The sequence below is a fragment of the Nelusetta ayraudi genome, unplaced genomic scaffold (genome assembly GCF_046127955.1).
Source record: "Nelusetta ayraudi isolate G7.1 ecotype Tasmania unplaced genomic scaffold, CSIRO-AGI_Nayr_v1 ptg000011l, whole genome shotgun sequence".
Classification (NCBI taxonomy): domain Eukaryota; kingdom Metazoa; phylum Chordata; class Actinopteri; order Tetraodontiformes; family Monacanthidae; genus Nelusetta; species Nelusetta ayraudi.
The window spans coordinates 23,481,573-23,498,607 of NW_027466061.1; the positions used below are offsets into that span (position 1 = coordinate 23,481,573).

Below are 17,035 nucleotides of genomic sequence, written 5' to 3' on the forward strand. Positions count from 1 at the left end.
ATTGCTCAATCACTAATCACATTGTGTTGGTCACTTCAGATCCTGCAGATAATTTTGACATGTATATAAGCAATATAAATTGATTTACAAATTGAATGAATTCATTAAAATGAACTTTAAAAGGAAAAATACGTTTTTAACGATGTGCCTTCTAACTCTCAGTTGTGTTTTTGTTTTCACTGCTGCTGATAATGCGTGGAAAAGGTTTTTCAGTTTGGCGCTGCCTGTTAACAGTACAAAATTTCAACTTAATTTCTTTCAGACAGTTAGGTTGTGAAGCAAACAAGTCCTTTCAGCCTCCCACATTTCTAAATTTGAATGTTTAACATGCATGCACGATGCATCCAAGATGGATGACGAAGCACATTGGACCGGTTCTTTCTGACAGTTGAAAACTCGTCTGTCGTTCAGCATCCATTCAAGTTCCAGTCCCTTTTCCCAGCATGCACCTGAGTCCACTCCCTTTTCAAATCTCTCTTTCTTCCACTCCTCCATCCACCTCTTAAATCCTCAGGAGCCTGTCTTCTCCTCCACCTACTCTCCTCCCATCTCCCTCGGTCAAAAGTGTCAGTACACTGACCATCACAGTCAGGTAAGGACTCGCTGGGCTTCTCGTGCGCAGGCCTCGTATTTTTCCGCTCCATTTAAAGTTGCCGGTGTTTCTGGCTGCATGGGTGTGGAAGGCTGTCACTTCTGGTCTTCCGAGGAGTAGATCACAGGCTCCAAAGGGCCTTTTTTACGCGGCATGCTTGAATGCACCGAATCTCGCTCTGTCTGCACAGTTGGATGCACTGACTACATCAGTGATTGCATTTCAGGAAAGCGCAGAGCCACTTTGAAAGTGATCGTAAAGTTGAATGAGTGCTACTATTCCCAGTGCTCCTTTAAAGTCGAAACCTAGGGTTGTCTGAAAGCTTTTGTTTGACAGTCGGTATTTCTACCTGTATTTCGGCGCAGAAGGCTGGAGATGACGCCGAAACCCAGATGACCATCGAGGAGAGAAAACAGATGATTTCCGTTCGTGAGGATGCCTGGAAGTCAAAGGGCAAAGGAGCTGCTAACGACTCCACCCAGTACTCCGTGGCTGCTCGCATGGTGAAGAAAGGTGTGCGCACGACTGCTGCGTTGTAGCCATTTGCCACGAGGTGTAGAGCATTGCAAAATTTGGACGGGAATGATGGTCCTCGAAAAAAAAACAACAACACACACACACACACACACACACACCAATTTCATTTGAGTTAAACAAATATTTTTTCACCACATACAAAAGTTGCTAAATGTCGTTTTACACGACATGCACACCGAACCAAACCGACTACCCGCACATCCTCCGTAAGTACTAAAGAGTCTAACTGACATGATGAGACAATCTGTATTTTTTGGACAATGTCAAGTAGTTCCCCTTGACGAATCATTGCCAAAATGGATGCCTTTACATTACGCCATATCGAACTTTAAATTTCAAATTTTGATTTTAGATTTAGATATACATCTAAAACTGCTCTACTTTTTTAGATGTAAATCTAAATCTAAAATCACACACAAGCAAACCATCAAAAAAATATATACATTAAATCTAAACAACGATATCCCAGCACAGTGAAAGACTTGGTGCCATCTTGTCCGCAGGCCTGGCCGCCCCCTCCTCGGTTATCAGCCCCATCCTGTCACCAGTCTCCACCAAACTCAAGAGTGGCACGGCTGCTGTCAACAAGCCACAGGAGGGTAAGACCCACCTTCACTATATATCTATCTATATATATATATCTATCTGCAATTATTATTATAAGTGAATATGTTTTTGATGCTTCAATAACATTATAGTTACAGTTATTCTTTTTCATTAATAGAAATTGAGGCCCGACCCAACATGGAATCAGACAAGAAATTGGACAAATTGGAGAACTTCTTAGGGCGCCTGAATAGCAAAGGTGTGTATATCCCAGCTGACTCTGTAATCATAAAATGTAAATGCGTTGAGGATTAACCTTTAGGATATTAATCAATGACAAACTCTGAATTTAAATATTGGCATTTCTCTGCTAAAATGTTTCATTTGTACTGCCTTTTTATTTTATTTTATTAATTTTAAATCAAGATGTGCTTTTGCTGTCTGTCTCTTGCTCAGTCGCTGGTCTCCAGGAAACCACCATAACAGTGACTGAGAAGGCAGTGAAGGAAGTCATGAAACTGGACGATGAAATTTTCTCCAAGTTCTACAGGCGTGTTGCAGAATTCCCGCGGGTTCCCACCAGAATTGAAATCAACGAGGACTTTGATGCCATTTTTGGTTCTCAGGGTCCCAAGTAAGGAAATTAAAAAAAAAAAAAAAAGCCCATGATGGCAGCTCATCATCTCAGGTATCATGTTCATGCTCACGCATGCTCACCTCCTCCATGCTCATTTCCTCCCAGGTTGGCTTCAGCCATGGTGCAGCACAAGCGCTCGGTGCGCCCCTCTCGGAATGTCCAGTCGTCCAGGAACCCTCTGAAGATGCTGGCGGCCAGAGAGGACATCAGACACGAGTACACTGAGCAGAGACTGAATGTGGGGCAGCTGGAGAGCAAGAGGATGAAGGCTGAGAAGAAAGAGTGTATGTGTTTGCCACGTTTTTCAAGATAAATGCTTGGAAAGTTAAAACATGGTTGCGTAAAATCTCATCACTGGGATTCTGTTCCTTTGAAAACAAAGCAGTTTACAGGTTTATCACCAATTAATGCTTTTTTTGGTCATTCCAGCTAATAAAACATCAGAGTACTCGGAGGCAGCTCTGGCAGGGCTGGCCAGCAAAGAGAACTTCAGTAGTGTGAATCTGCGCAGCATTGCCTCCAGTGAGCAGGCATCCAACAACAGCGCTGTGCCGTTCAAGAACATCATGCTTATTCAGATAAAAGGTATTGCGCAGTGAAATCCAGTGGGATTAAATATGAATACACTAATGTTTGCCACTCTTTATGTTTTCCCTGTGAATAGTACGGCGTCTTGATTAAGCGCTTTCAAATGTACGCTGATGACTAACTTCTTTCCCCCACAGGCCGCCGTCACATTCAGACCAGACTGGTGGAGCCCAGAGCGTCGTCGCTGAACAGCGGCGACTGTTTCCTATTGGTGACGGCAGAGCACTGCGTGGTGTGGATTGGAGAGTTCTCAAACGTCATAGAGAGGGCCAAGGTAGGAGCCGCAGACGACTGCGCCTCCAAATTTAGCAGGGTCTGTTTAAATCTGAGCATCAAAGATACGTCGGCGACTCTGGAGCCTGAACACAGGCAACTCATTGATGTGTCTCCCTCTCATTTCCATTCCCCTCTGCATGCACACACACACACACACGCACATGCAGACACGCCCGCGCGCGCACACACGCACACACACTGGCACAGATACCCATCTGTGCTGCTCATCAAACACACGCTTTCAGGCAGCTCCCTTACTCCCCAATGCAGGCCTGTCTAGACGCTTTCTAATAAACATTTGTTTATCTCCTCACCCTCCTCATTGGCTTCTGCTCACACGTTTTTATTATGAATTGTCCCTCGACAAGATGGCTGAGTTTTAACTCTGACCCACTTAAATGGCCACCACTGCAAAAACAGACTCTTCTCTAATTTATATCTATTTATTAAGAACAAAGACTTTCAGACAAAAAGAGACATGAAATGAGTTGCAACCAGTAAATTAGAAGTGTAGTTAGTTTAAATAATTGAGGACAGAGGTAATTGCTTTTTACTCAAAAAAAAGTCTTGACAAACATAGTCATAAAAAATATGAATCATTTTTAACTGCTGAAGACAAGATGTGTCCTCCTTTGCTGTCCTTCATGTGTCATTGACTGCTGAGCCTGCAGCACAACTGTTTATTCCCAGTATGAGACAAGGATTGGTTTTTATCACTGCCATTGTGAGCAACAAAAACAATACAACAATATTAATAATACAAGCTGAGATGGACACCGGGGATTTCAGTTGTGAGAGGGTATTGGCATTTTCCTGAAGAATAGCTCGTCTTCCTGCCTTTCAAATATGAGACGGAGTTGTTGCCTTCCTGCAGGCGATAGATCTGGCCACCTACATCCAGACACAGAAGGACATGGGCTGCAAGGCTGGCCAGGTGCAGACTATTGAGGAAGGGGTGAACCCACAGGGTCCTGACACTCAAGCCTTCTGGAGCATTCTGGGAGGATACACTGCATACCAGTGTGAGATATTTGTCCTTTTTTGTCACGCATGGTTCAGAAAAATGATTGAATAATGTACACACTAAATGGTGTATTTCTGTCTTTGTTTGATGGGGCTACAGCGGCAGGGCCACCCGAAGAGGATGAGCAGTTTGAGAGCGCCATCGTGGAGACCAACTGCATCTTCAGACTGCTGGATGACAAACTGGTCCCCGATGATGACGAGTGGGGGAAAGTTCCTCGCAGTTCTCTGCTAGAGTCAAAGGAGGTGAGCAGGGTTGTTCTTTTCAAACTGCTTATGTTAGTCCAATACAAAGAACAGGCGGCCAATTCTGTTTAAGTTATCAGTCTGGCCTTCTTTATCAAACCCGTGCACTCTTCACTAGTTTTTGACAGCAGTATGCACAGTCGCATTAACTATATTTTTCTGTATTTAGCTTTGCATCACACCATAATCGAACCAATTTTGGACCAACGTCTGACTGTTTATCAACCAAAAACAAGCCAAAAACCTCAATTATATTGTTAATTTGGTGGCATAAAGACAGAAATTGACTTGGTGTGAATATTGATAGGAGCCCCGGGTTATTTTCTTTTGTTGAACTAAATTGCAAGAAAAAAATGAAGACTCTAATTTGTGTTTATGTTGAGTTTCACAGATTTCTCCCTGAAACAACAACCACCACTTACCATGGGTAAACAAACAAAGATCGAAAATGACTCACCTCTGCTTTCGGCTTCCTCCTATTGTGCTGTTGCGTGGCTTACCGCAGGTGCTGGTCTTCGACTTTGGCAGTGAGGTGTACGTGTGGCACGGTAAAGAGGTGACCCTCGCTCAGAGGAAAGTAGCCTTCCAGCTCGCCAAACACCTCTGGAATGGGGTGTTCGACTACACCTGCTGTGATATCAACCCGCTGGACCCCGGAAGCTGCAATACACTCATACCCCGGTGAGAAAGACATTCAGCTTTCTCTCTCTGTCTTTGTGAGCATTTACATTTCACATTTTTAGTTGTTCTTCTCTGAACGACCTGACTCTTACCCTTACTGATCCTTACCCCACCTTTAACCGCAACTTCACTCAGTTCATCTCTTGCCTCTAAACACTGTTTTAAAAGTATTCTATAAATAAAGTTTTTTATTACTACCGTACTGCCAGTAATAATCCTCACAAAAAAAGGGCACAAGTTACTTTTCACAGTCATTTAATTCACTATTCATGTTTAATGTAGAACTGCAATAAGCTTTTTCTCCTTGTGTGTCATTTTAATGATAAATTGAATTATAAAAAAAATTGGTACGTTGGTACCATGCAGTTACAATTTAATTGACATTATTTATGTGTGCCCCTCCCCCACTATCTCTGAAAGGAAGGGCCAGGGTCGACCTGACTGGGCGATATTTGGCCGGCTCACAGAGCACAATGAGACCATCTTGTTCAAGGAGAAATTCCTGGACTGGACTGAGGCGAAGCTGGCGTCTCCAAAAGATGGCGGTGAACTTGGATCAGCAGAGCAGAGGGTGCCAATGAAACTGGTAACTTTCTTTGCTGACCTCAGCCAAAATGTTTTTGTTTTTTTAAAGGACAGTACTAGTTGAACACCTCTGCCTGCAAGCTTTTCCATTTTACCCATGTTCCCTCTCACTCCTTCATTTGATCTCTGACCCTTCTTGGCATACTCAGGAAGCACCCAGGAGAGAGTGCCGGCCTTACGACGCCGCTCTGATGTTGCCTGTCCTTCAGTCCTCCGTCTCGACAATCATCGACGGGGTAAATGTTGGCCGGGGCTACGGCCAGGTTGAGACCGAGGACCATATGAGGATTCAGGAGATCAGCACCATTTCAGTGGATGTCTGGCACATTCTGGAGTTTGACTACAGTCGACTGCCACGGCAGAGCATTGGTCAGTTCCATGAGGGAGACGCCTATGTGGTCAAGTGGAAGTACATGATTAGCACCTCAGGTAAGTTTTATGCAGGGTCTTCTTTTCTTAAAAGTTACAGGTACAATGTTTGGAGATTTTGAGAAGAAACGGCAACATCAAGTGGTTTCATTCTCCCTTCCTCTCCTGAGCTTGCCAGTGAACTACGGTGACCTGTGTACACAAACCTGGATAGCTCGTCCACCTTCTTCTTTGTTGGTTTATTTGAAGACTCGAGCGTTTAATTTCAATACGAAATGTGCTGTCAGGCAGCTGGATTGTCCACACCAGGCTTCCTTAGAAATATTGCGGTGCAAGATGGTATCTAACTAGGAACAAGATCCTTTGATCTATGTGTTTTCTTATATAGAAATATGAATTGTTCTAGGAGAAGTATACACTGTTTTCAAGGGTTTATGGGCAGAATGTTAAGCTTTTATCAATATCCATCCATCCATCCATCCATCCATCCATCCATCCATCCATCCATCCATCTATCCATCCATCCATCCATCCATCCATCCATCCATCCATTTTCAATACCCGCTGCTTCCTGCACTCAGGGTCAGGGGGGTCTGCTGGAGCCTCTCCCAGCTGTCATAGGGTGAAGGCAGGGTGACACCCTGGACAAGTTGCCAGCTCATCACAGGGCCACATGGAGACAAACAACCATTTGCACGCACATTACACAATGGACCTTAAAAATCAACATTAGAAACCCGTTGGACTGGTTGATTTTTCTTTCATGGCCTATGAAATTTTTTTTCTGAAAAGTGTTTTCAATTCAACAACAAAATGTGTGTTAATTTCAAAAGCATAAACCTGTATAAGAAATAATTTTTTTCTTGGAAAAATTACATAACAGAGTGAAATACGCAGAGACTGTATGTACTGTATGTACAGAGCAATAAATACTATTCTGTGACCTTGAGCCTTTGAACAGTAAACTAATGAAGGATGCTGTTTTCCATGTGGCTTAATAGTGAGTTCCACTTTTATTGGATGTTTGGATAAATGTTTCTTTTTTTCCTGTTTGTCAGTTGGTCGCAGGCAGAACCCCGAAACAAGAAGCACAGGGCCAGGAAAGGAGAAATGCTGCTACTTCTTTTGGCAGGGCCGACACTGCTCCGTCAGCGAGAAGGGGACATCAGCGCTAATGACAGTGGAGCTGGACGAGGAAAGAGGAGGCCAGGTAAACTAGAATGAATAGCAGCGACATTTTGTTGTGAAATGAATAAATGCTGTGTTTCTTTTCTAAATGACAATAAAGAAAGTCTAAGTTTACTTATCCCACATCGGGGAAATTAGCATAACCACGAGCATATGCAGTGCTAAGAGAAAAAGAAGAATATATATGAATTAATTAAAAAAAAAAAGCAATAAAATAAAATTTTTATAGAATAAGAAAGGAAAACAAACATTAAATCTATATGGATGCTTAAAAGAGTCCCAAACTGACACAATAATCCATTCTCTTGGATTCTCTTGCTGGTTTTCTGAAGCAAGCCACTGTTTGGCTTCTTTCTGTCTGTGTCCTAGGTCCAGGTGCAGCAAGGCAAGGAGCCTCCATGTTTCCTGCAGTGCTTCAACGGAGGCATGATCGTCCATGCTGGCAAAAGGGAGGAGGAGGAGGAGGAGGAGAACACTCAGAGTAGGTCCTTTTGCCTTCGCCTGGAAGAAAGATAGACAGCAAGGTTGCTCAGTGTCCTCAGGACAATTTTAAAATTAAATCAAATACAGGAGGTGTAATAAATTTGGAATATACATTATACTGTGCATTATATATTATAGATATAAAGTAATATGTGGAGCTGTATGGCCCTTAACAGGTCCAAAACACTTAAAAGAACACCAAACAGTGGCCAAGGACGGTTGATCATTAACTCCGATAAGATTCTTGATTTAATGTCACGAATTAGAGAAAAAAAAATGCTTGTCGATTATTCTGGGTTAGACATTTGACACAGAATAATCAACATATCATTGTATATTTTTCCATAACTAATCTGTGAGTTTAATATATTTTGTTTGGATCAAAACCTTCCTAAACCTACATGTCATTTGTATTTATATGGACGAGTGAAATGTCTCTGATGGAGCTTGGGGGTTTCAGTTGCTTCAAATTGACTTTTGCTATTCACTTTGCCACTTTGTCTTGTGTTTTGGTTCATTAGTATTAGCCTGTTTGTCATGCCTGTGTTCCGCTGTTACTGAGCAACAACTCCCCTGTCTGTCTTCACTCCCTGGTCGGTGTCCAGGCGAATGGCGCCTGTACTGCGTGAGGGGCGAGGTGCCGGTGGAGGGCCACCTTCTGGAGGTAGCCTGCCACTGCAGCAGCCTGCGCTCTCGGGCCTCCATGATCCTGCTCAACATCAACAAAGCCATCATCTACCTGTGGCACGGCTGCAAGACGCAGCTGCACACGCGCAACGTCGGACACACTGCGGCGCACAAGATCAAGGAGCAGTGAGTTGAATTCCCTCAGAGGGTGCTGTGAGGACGGGAAACAAGGTCAGCAGTTGTGTAATTGAAGCTTGTGTTTGTGTCAGATGCCCCCTGGAGGCAGGTCTGCACAGCAGCAGCAAGGTGACCATCCACGAGTGCGACGAAGGCATGGAGCCCCCTGGCTTCTGGGAGGCCTTAGGGAGAAAAGACAGAAAGGCCTACGACTGCATGCTGCAAGGTGCCATGTGTTGTACCTCTATGTTCTTATATCCACTGAACCAGTGGTTCTCAACTGGTGGAGTCACAGGACCCACTTTTGTTTCTTTATAATGAGGTCGCGACCCAATTTTGTTCCACAGCATTCAAATTTATTCCACAAACCTAAAATCACCAGCCACTTTCTAGCTGTCTAGATCAATTGAAATTATTTAATCATATTGTATGCTCTGCATAGAAAAAAATATATATACTGTATTTAATATATATATGTATATACATATATCATAAAATTCCTTAAGAAAAAAAACAAAAAAAAAACTTCAACTGCCCACAAAGCTACAAAGCTGCGACTTAATCAAAACAGACCCGTGACTCACTTTTGGGTCACAACCCACTGGTTGTGAAATGCTGCACTGAACTGCCCATAAAAGGGTCCAGTTAGTTGGTTACTGCAAAAAAAAAATCTCCTTTCTCCTGCCTGTTTTCTGATGTAGCAAAAAACAAACCAACAAAACAAACAAAATCACACAGAAAATTGTGAAATTGTACAATTAAATTATTCATAAAAATCAGATGTTTGCACTGTGAATCAATAATTCACCTCGCTGAACTAAATTCTGGTCAGAGTCAACCACTGATTATCTGATTTGTTTTGTTTTTTTCAGATCCAGGGAAATTCAACTTCACCCCGAGGCTTTTCCAGCTGTGCAGCACATCCGGAGAGTTTATGGCCAATGAATCGTTCCACCCGTCCAGAGCTCCAGACCTGGTGAGCTCTCTGCCCTTCCTTCAGGAGGACTTGTACAATGCACTGCAGCCAGGTAAGAAAACAAAAACAAAAACATGCAACTCTTCGAAGTTTTGAGATTGAGTCGGGTTGACTCAATCGCTTCACGCGACGACCCCTCCTCCTCTTGCAGCTCTGTTCCTGGTGGACAACTTCCATGAGGTGTACCTGTGGCAGGGCTGGTGGCCACAGGACAGCGAGAGCACCGGCTCAGCTCGGATCCGCTGGGACGCGGACAGGAAGTGCGCCATGGAGACTGTCCTGCAGTACTGCAAAGGTGATGGACACTAAACAAATCCCTGTTGAAGGTTCAGTGTGTAATATTTTGAGATTTTGTGAGGAAACAGCGACATCAAGTGGTTACATTTTAGACTGCAGCGCTCTATCGCTGTCTCTCTGCCGAACTTGCCAATGAACTGCGGTAGCTTGCGCACGCAAGCCTGGATACCTCATCCACCTTCTTCTTCGTTGGTTTATTTGAACATTCAAGCAGGTATTTAGGGCAGTGTTTATCAAACCTTTTTTTACATTGAAAAAATCCCATCGCACAGCACCAACTAAAAATATTATATAATGTGCGGTGGCACAGTGGTTGAAAAACACTGATTTAGGGTGAGCATTCTCCCTAATTACAAAACGTGTAGCTGGATTGTCCACACGTGGCTTCACGCGGAGTCAGCACACATATGTGGTAATTGTTTTTATGAAGTAATTATGAAATACATTTCTGTATTAAATATTTTATCTATCAAATAAGAAAATCCCTCAGCATTAATAATGTAAGGCTTTGTATTGTAGGTATGTATATAGACGTACTGTAAAATTTATCAAAGAAATGTTGTTTCCAACAAACAACCCCCAAAATGCTTCACCTAGAGGCCCCCTTGTGGCACAAAGACACGAAGCGCTGCCATGACAAAATCCTGTTGTCGCGGCAACATTTTTTGAGGTCTAAACAAGTGCACTAATTTCCTCCTCCAGAGAAGAACGAGAAGAAACCCCAGAAGTCGTATCTGATTCACGCTGGTCTGGAGCCGCTCACCTTCACCAACATGTTCCCCAGCTGGGAACACAGAGAGGACGTGGCTGAGATCACTGAGAGGGTGAGCAACAGTCAAATACATCAAGACCCATCGGATTCATCTACGCACTACTCACACAACAGCTTGTTGCCCTTTAACTTTAAGGTGAAATTCACTGAGAGGGTGAGCAACAGTCAAATACATCAAGACCCATCGGATTCATCTACGCACTACTCACACAACAGCTTGTTGCCCTTTAACTTTAAGGTGAAATTTTTGAGAAATCCTAAAAGTTTGTTTTTCACAGTGGTTTTATATTATAGAACTAGGATATTTAAGGGTGACCCCCCCCCACCCCCCCAAAAAAAGAGGGCAGCTTGGAGATGCTGCAAAAATAACTTAAAATGATTTCATCTTACCAATATATATAATTTATAAATCAAATCAAATTTCACACATTTATTTCAGTTTTTCCTTTTCTGTTTGAATTGGAAATTAAATTCAAAACAACCAATAAAAACCTCAGTCAGATTTCTTTTGACTTGATTGTGATAATAGAGCATTCAGCCTTGAAACAAAATCCATCCCTCTCTTGAGTCTTAGGGGGAGGGCCAGTGCAGCACTTTATCTTCAGTGGTACATAAGGCATCACTTTAGCACCCAAAAGGAGGAGATGTCTGGGTCAAAGAGGACATACGGTCAGTGTAACTTAAGTGGAAACATACAACAGTAATTTCTTCATTTCAAACAGCTGATTGAAACACAAGTGTTGGGTAACGGTGGCGGCTGTAACACAACAATGTCTCAATGTCTCAATAACTTGTCATGTGTCCGGTTCGTAAGGCGTCGTCCTGCACCCATGACGTCAAAATGTGCACAGCGTGACCTTGACAGAGCTCGATTCCTGCATTACACACTAGTGTTTGTGATTTTTGCAGTTCATCACCCCGCTACAGAACACAATGTTTTGCAATCAGCGAAACAATGAACGGTTGTCTGTCTGCATCCACAAGTTTAGCAAAGGTCAAGTTGAGTTTACCTGTCACCTGGTTGATAGTGCACATAAGGTGCATTCTGAAATTCAAAACAATTGTAGAACTACACAGGATTTAATTTGTAAATGTGCATCTACACCTTTATCTTTGCATTTTTCAAATTTCTTTTTAAATTGTTTTATTATTACTACATACATAAAGACAACTGACATACAACGGAGACCAAAAGCTCCAATAATAATAATGTGGATATAACAGGTAATAGTAACAGTAATAGTAGCAACAAAACAAACAAACAAAAACAATAAAAAACAAAAAACAAACTATGTTGCATTCATTCAGACATTAGTGAGAATAAGATGGAAATAAGAAAAAGTAAGAAATAAAGAAGGGATGAACAAAAGGAAAAAAAATATACAGACATTTTATTATTATTATTATTATTATTATTATTATTATTATTATTATTATTATTATTAATAATAATAATAATAATAATAATAATAATAATAATAATAATAATGAGATCAGTAATAATATATAGAAAAACATATCATTATAATCGGAATTTAAAGGTTGCCTCGGCTGACCCACACTTTTCACATTCTAAGGTCAGGTGCCGAAACAGGACACGTGATGTGAAGGACTTGATGCAGTGTTGTGTGCTTGCAGGAGGCGGAGGTGTGTAACCAGATCATCCTGGTGGAGGACGTGTTGGCCCGCCTCTGCCAGAACATCTTCCCTCTGGCTCAGCTGCAGGCACGGCCGCTCCCCGAGGGCGTGGACCCGCTGCGCCTGGAGATCTACCTGTCCGACCAGGACTTTGAGGTCAGCACTGGTGGTGGTTGGGGAAAATGAGCCTGAGTTTCTGTTCAGTTCCCGTTTGATGCTTTATTGGTCCCTGTAGGCTGTCTGATGCTGTGGGTGGATCAGCTGCCTGCCTGGTTTAAAACTTTCTCTTTCGGATGAGTCCAATTATCTGTCGTTGTGCAAAACAAGTTAATTTCAATATTTTGGAGCCAAATTGAAGCCCATTGGTTCACACTCTATTGTTCCCCCAAGGTCTGGTCAGGAGCATTAAAGGCCCAGTTTTGGAAGTTTCATAGGGTTCTTTGGGAAGAAGACTGGAATAGAAAAATACATGTGAGCATTTTTAGTGAGTTTAAGTCACTCAAAATAATTAACTGTTTATCTTAATAATAAGTGTTTATATGTATGGATGATGGATGCAGCCATTAGCCTTAAGTGCCTAATGGATCTTAAGCGGGGCATCAGGAGCAGGGATTAACATCAACCTTGTTTGCAATAGACTTTCTTACCATTAGGCACCAATAGAACTTAAATGCTGGTCCTTTAAGACAATTATTTTTGGTTTTTGACTTACTAAAATACACTCACATGTATTGTCCATCCATCCATCTATTTTTGTTACCTGCTTCCTCGTGCACACAGGGTTGCGGGGTTCTGCTGTGCATTATGATGCTATGTAATAGGATATGTGGCCTGTTGCGCACCTGGGCCTGGTGCGTACAATGGTGGTTGATCCAGACACACTCCAGAAACGCAGAATTGTTCTGCCAAGTGGTTTTTTAAGATACAATTTAAAATTAGCAAACGTCGTTTTACATGTCAATGTGTCACAATAAAAACCACACTATTTGCCCATTTATTGACATATTTTCCATCAAATCATGGATTCAATGGTGTAAATCTGGCTGCCCTGAATTGACATTTGATCACAGCAGCCACAACAATGTCAGGCGTGCGGCCTCTCACCTGCATCACCTCGTCCTCTCGGCGTCCATCCTAACTCCATCTAACTCTTGCTTCGCAGACAAAGTCATAGCTGGTTCCAGGTAAGAGCTCAGCCACCTCCTCCTCCTCCCCTCCAGCACGTCAGCACTCTCTTTACTGTCCGGCTTGATGTGGATTCCTCTCAGTCACTCCTGTCTCACCTCTGAGCGTGCCGTCGGTTAAGAACTGGCTGCACAATGACACCAGAAAAGATTTTTATGATCAGCAGTTTATCCATCGCAGCATCTCTGCCATGGTGAATTTAACTCTGCCCTCTATTAACGCAGCTGCCTGCAAAACTGGAAGCGACAAGCAAGCTCTTTCACTCAGAGAAGAGGCTGTCTTTCCCTCTATGGATGCATATGTGTATATATCTATATATCTATATATATCTATATCTATATATAGATATAGATATATATACATATCTATATATATATAGATATGTATATATACACACACACACACACACCTATATCTATATATGTATATATATATATATATATATAGATGTGTGTGTGTGTGTATATATATATATATATATATATATATATATATATATATATATATATATAAATACATATACATATATACACACACACATATATAGTTTTTACATTTTTGTACACAGATATAGATAGATATACATACATAAATACATACATGTATATATATACATGTATGTATGTATATATACAGTATATACACATAAATGTGTACAAAAATGTGAAAACTATATATGTGTATATATAAACACACACACACACACACACACACACACACACACTCATACATATAGCTTTTACATTTTTGTAAAAAGAACTTGTGCAGCCATCGTTCTTCTGCTCTCCTCTTCAATGGGCCTCTGTGAGGTGCACCTACAGTTGCACTCTGTGACGCGCTGCGCCCCTTCTTTCGCACACAATCCTTTCTGTCCAAGTTTAAACAAAGATGCTAACCCACACGAAGCAGTGACGCACTCTGACTCACTGTGTGCAGGCATGGTTTGTTCTGACGTGGGCTCAGTACTGAACACGGTGCACGTCATTGTCGACACAGGTTGAAATTAATAAAATAATTCATGAGGATATCCCAAAAAATGATTCTTCTACTTAAAGATATACAGTATAAAAAAAAAAACGCTTTAAGCTCTTCAAGCATCACAACAGTTACAGCCAACCAACAACCAGTTTCTGTCATCATTGATCCTCTGCATGCCTTCCTCTTGTCTCCCCACAGAAAGCATTGGAGATGACCAGAGAGGAATATGAAAGTTTACCGGGGTGGAAGCAAGTGAACCTGAAGAAGGCTAAAGGACTGTTTTGAGACGCTTTTTAAAAGAAATTAAATCAAGAGACTGCACGCCAAGTGTATGGAAAGTGGACAAGCTGAGGTGGATGAAATGTGTGAAATGCCATGTGACCCCCGTGCTGATGAACATGAGGACGTTTTTGGACAGGACTCCATGGGAGACAGACAGACAGTAAAAAGGATGACGTGCCCTTGCCTTTGCTTGTAGTCGTGTTTTCTAAATGCTTTGTCATTGCATCAGCAAATGAAATGGTGATGAAGGCGCAGGAAGACGAGGGAGTTAGGGACGGAGTCCCCTGATCTCCTGAGCTTTAGGTCAGATGTGGTGTTGGTGCTGAAGACACCTCGACCAGTGAGGACGCTTGGTGTCAGAGTGCCATGCCACTGTTGTGTATGTGTGCAGTTGTACATAAAGTTGGTCAGTGAGAGTGGTGAGATTGTGCGTAACGTGTGCGTGTGCGTGTGCGTGTGCGTGTGTGTGTGTGTGTGTGTGTGTGCTTCCTGGCTTTGTATTTAAGTAAAGACATCCCGTGAGGTGTTGTGGGTGTCTCTGGCTGCAGAGTCTGGATGCTGCCAGGCTTCATAGGAAACAGCCGAGGCCGGGCTTCGAAAAAGCACAAAGCTGCAACTTCAAAGGTCCGACTCTTTGCAGCGGCTCCGTTTGGAATGTATTGTGCCTTTGCTTTTTTTTTTTGTGTACAGTTTATATACAGAAGTTCTAGTCTGCATTTTTAAAAAAGGAAATCTCTTCTTTGTGATATAATAATGACATAGTGAATTAAAAAGACGGTAATGCTCTCCTCAAACCAGATGTCATTCTATTCCCTAACTTCTTTTTTTTAGAGGCCTTATTCAATTTGAAAAAGGTAAAATACAATTCCATCACACTCACACTATGTAACTTATATAACCCAGGAGACACCACCAGTATGTTTGGGCTATAACAGATTTCAACATATTTTGATTTAAACTATTTTCACTGAACTTGCTTATCATACTTGTATACAACCCAAACCCACATGTACTTTGCTGTCCCAAACCTGATTGAATATTAGGTCTTCTGTGAAAGTGCTGCTAAGGACCGCTAGGAGAAGTGGATCAGCTTCCTCAGAAGACTGATTCATAAAAACAAACAAAAACAAATAAATAATAACACTCATCTCACAACATGGTTTTGCAATTATATTCTACATCTTCATGTCCTCTTCCACTACATCCATAAATCTCCTGCGGTCCTCTTCAAGGTCTCCTGGCAGCCAGATCAAACCTCAGTGTCCTGCTACTAATGTATTCACTGTCCCTCCTCTATACAGCACACGCCCATCTCAGACCATCTCAGTCTGGCTTCAGTTCCAAAACATCTAAAAATTCTCTTTGATGTCTTCATTCCTGAGCTCATCCATCCTGGTCACTGCCAAAGAGGAGCTTAACATTTTGACAGTCTCCTGTCTTCCCCTCAGTGCCTCGCTTCCCATCACTGCACCCATCACTGTTGTCAACACTTCTCCTTTCATTCGTGCTGATCATTTTTAATTGCACACCAGACCTAGAACTTTTCTCCAACCTGCTTGGGCACTTCTTTGCCTCGTTTCCCCACACATACAGGTACTACCTGAAAAATTAGAATGTCAAGTGAAAGTTGTTTTATTTTGGCAATTTAACCTACAAGATGAAACCAACAAATTGTATTGAGCCATTACATGCAAATTGACATATCTCAAGCAGTTCCTTGCTGTAACTTTGCTGATTAAGATTTTCAGCTTATTAAAACCAGAAACCCACAAACTCAGAAAATGATAATAAAATTTGAGGGTTTTTTTTAAGCTGCAAGACCTGATTAGCAAAATCCAAAGAAATAAAAACTTGAAATATATTGCTTTGCATATTATTCCTTTATATAATGTGTCAAATTCACCTTTTAAGTTGAATTGCAGAAATACAACAACCTTTTCAGGAGATTCTAATTTTCTGGGTAGTACCTGTATTTGTCACTTGTGGAGGCGAGTCCTGTGACATGTTTGGGGAGCCCATCTCAGGGTCAGAGGAGTCAGAGGTCAGTCAGGTCAAGAGGCAGGTCACATAGGTTTTGATTAGTATGTGTAAAACATCATTTTAATTCTTCTTTTTTACACCATTTTGATGTTCTAGTTCATTAAGTGTTCATTCGTGTTTTATTTTAAATAGTTATTTAGTAAAGGCAAGTGGGGCCATGACTGACTAACCCCAGTAGCCACTTAGTGGATTCAAATAAGCAAATAATGAACAGGTGATACCAGTTTTTATCCTTCACAATGTTTTGTTTTCTGTGAACTCGGCAACGGTGACTCCCGCTTGCCTGCTGAGAATAGCAGGCGTGCACGCTTC

General features: G+C 41.9%; 1 protein-coding gene across 3 annotated transcripts in view; it reads left to right on the top strand.

Annotated features, from left to right (window-relative positions):
* LOC142884130 (supervillin-like) overlaps positions 1–15,477 on the top strand; it is a 44,986-nt gene extending 29,509 nt beyond the window's left edge. For all 3 annotated transcript variants that reach the window (XM_076019615.1, XM_076019613.1, XM_076019614.1), the window contains exons 20-41: positions 515–592; positions 958–1,105; positions 1,633–1,728; positions 1,854–1,934; positions 2,132–2,309; positions 2,418–2,596; positions 2,742–2,897; positions 3,038–3,174; positions 4,051–4,198; positions 4,300–4,445; positions 4,951–5,126; positions 5,547–5,712; positions 5,861–6,140; positions 7,139–7,290; positions 7,638–7,749; positions 8,357–8,564; positions 8,648–8,781; positions 9,428–9,583; positions 9,683–9,826; positions 10,531–10,652; positions 12,239–12,394; positions 14,600–15,477. In XM_076019615.1, coding sequence (XP_075875730.1) covers positions 515–592; positions 958–1,105; positions 1,633–1,728; positions 1,854–1,934; positions 2,132–2,309; positions 2,418–2,596; positions 2,742–2,897; positions 3,038–3,174; positions 4,051–4,198; positions 4,300–4,445; positions 4,951–5,126; positions 5,547–5,712; positions 5,861–6,140; positions 7,139–7,290; positions 7,638–7,749; positions 8,357–8,564; positions 8,648–8,781; positions 9,428–9,583; positions 9,683–9,826; positions 10,531–10,652; positions 12,239–12,394; positions 14,600–14,686 — 3,240 coding nt within the window. In that variant the 3' untranslated portion in view covers positions 14,687–15,477. The remainder of the gene's footprint in view (positions 1–514; positions 593–957; positions 1,106–1,632; positions 1,729–1,853; positions 1,935–2,131; positions 2,310–2,417; positions 2,597–2,741; positions 2,898–3,037; positions 3,175–4,050; positions 4,199–4,299; positions 4,446–4,950; positions 5,127–5,546; positions 5,713–5,860; positions 6,141–7,138; positions 7,291–7,637; positions 7,750–8,356; positions 8,565–8,647; positions 8,782–9,427; positions 9,584–9,682; positions 9,827–10,530; positions 10,653–12,238; positions 12,395–14,599) is intronic.
* Positions 15,478–17,035: the final 1,558 nt, after the last annotated feature.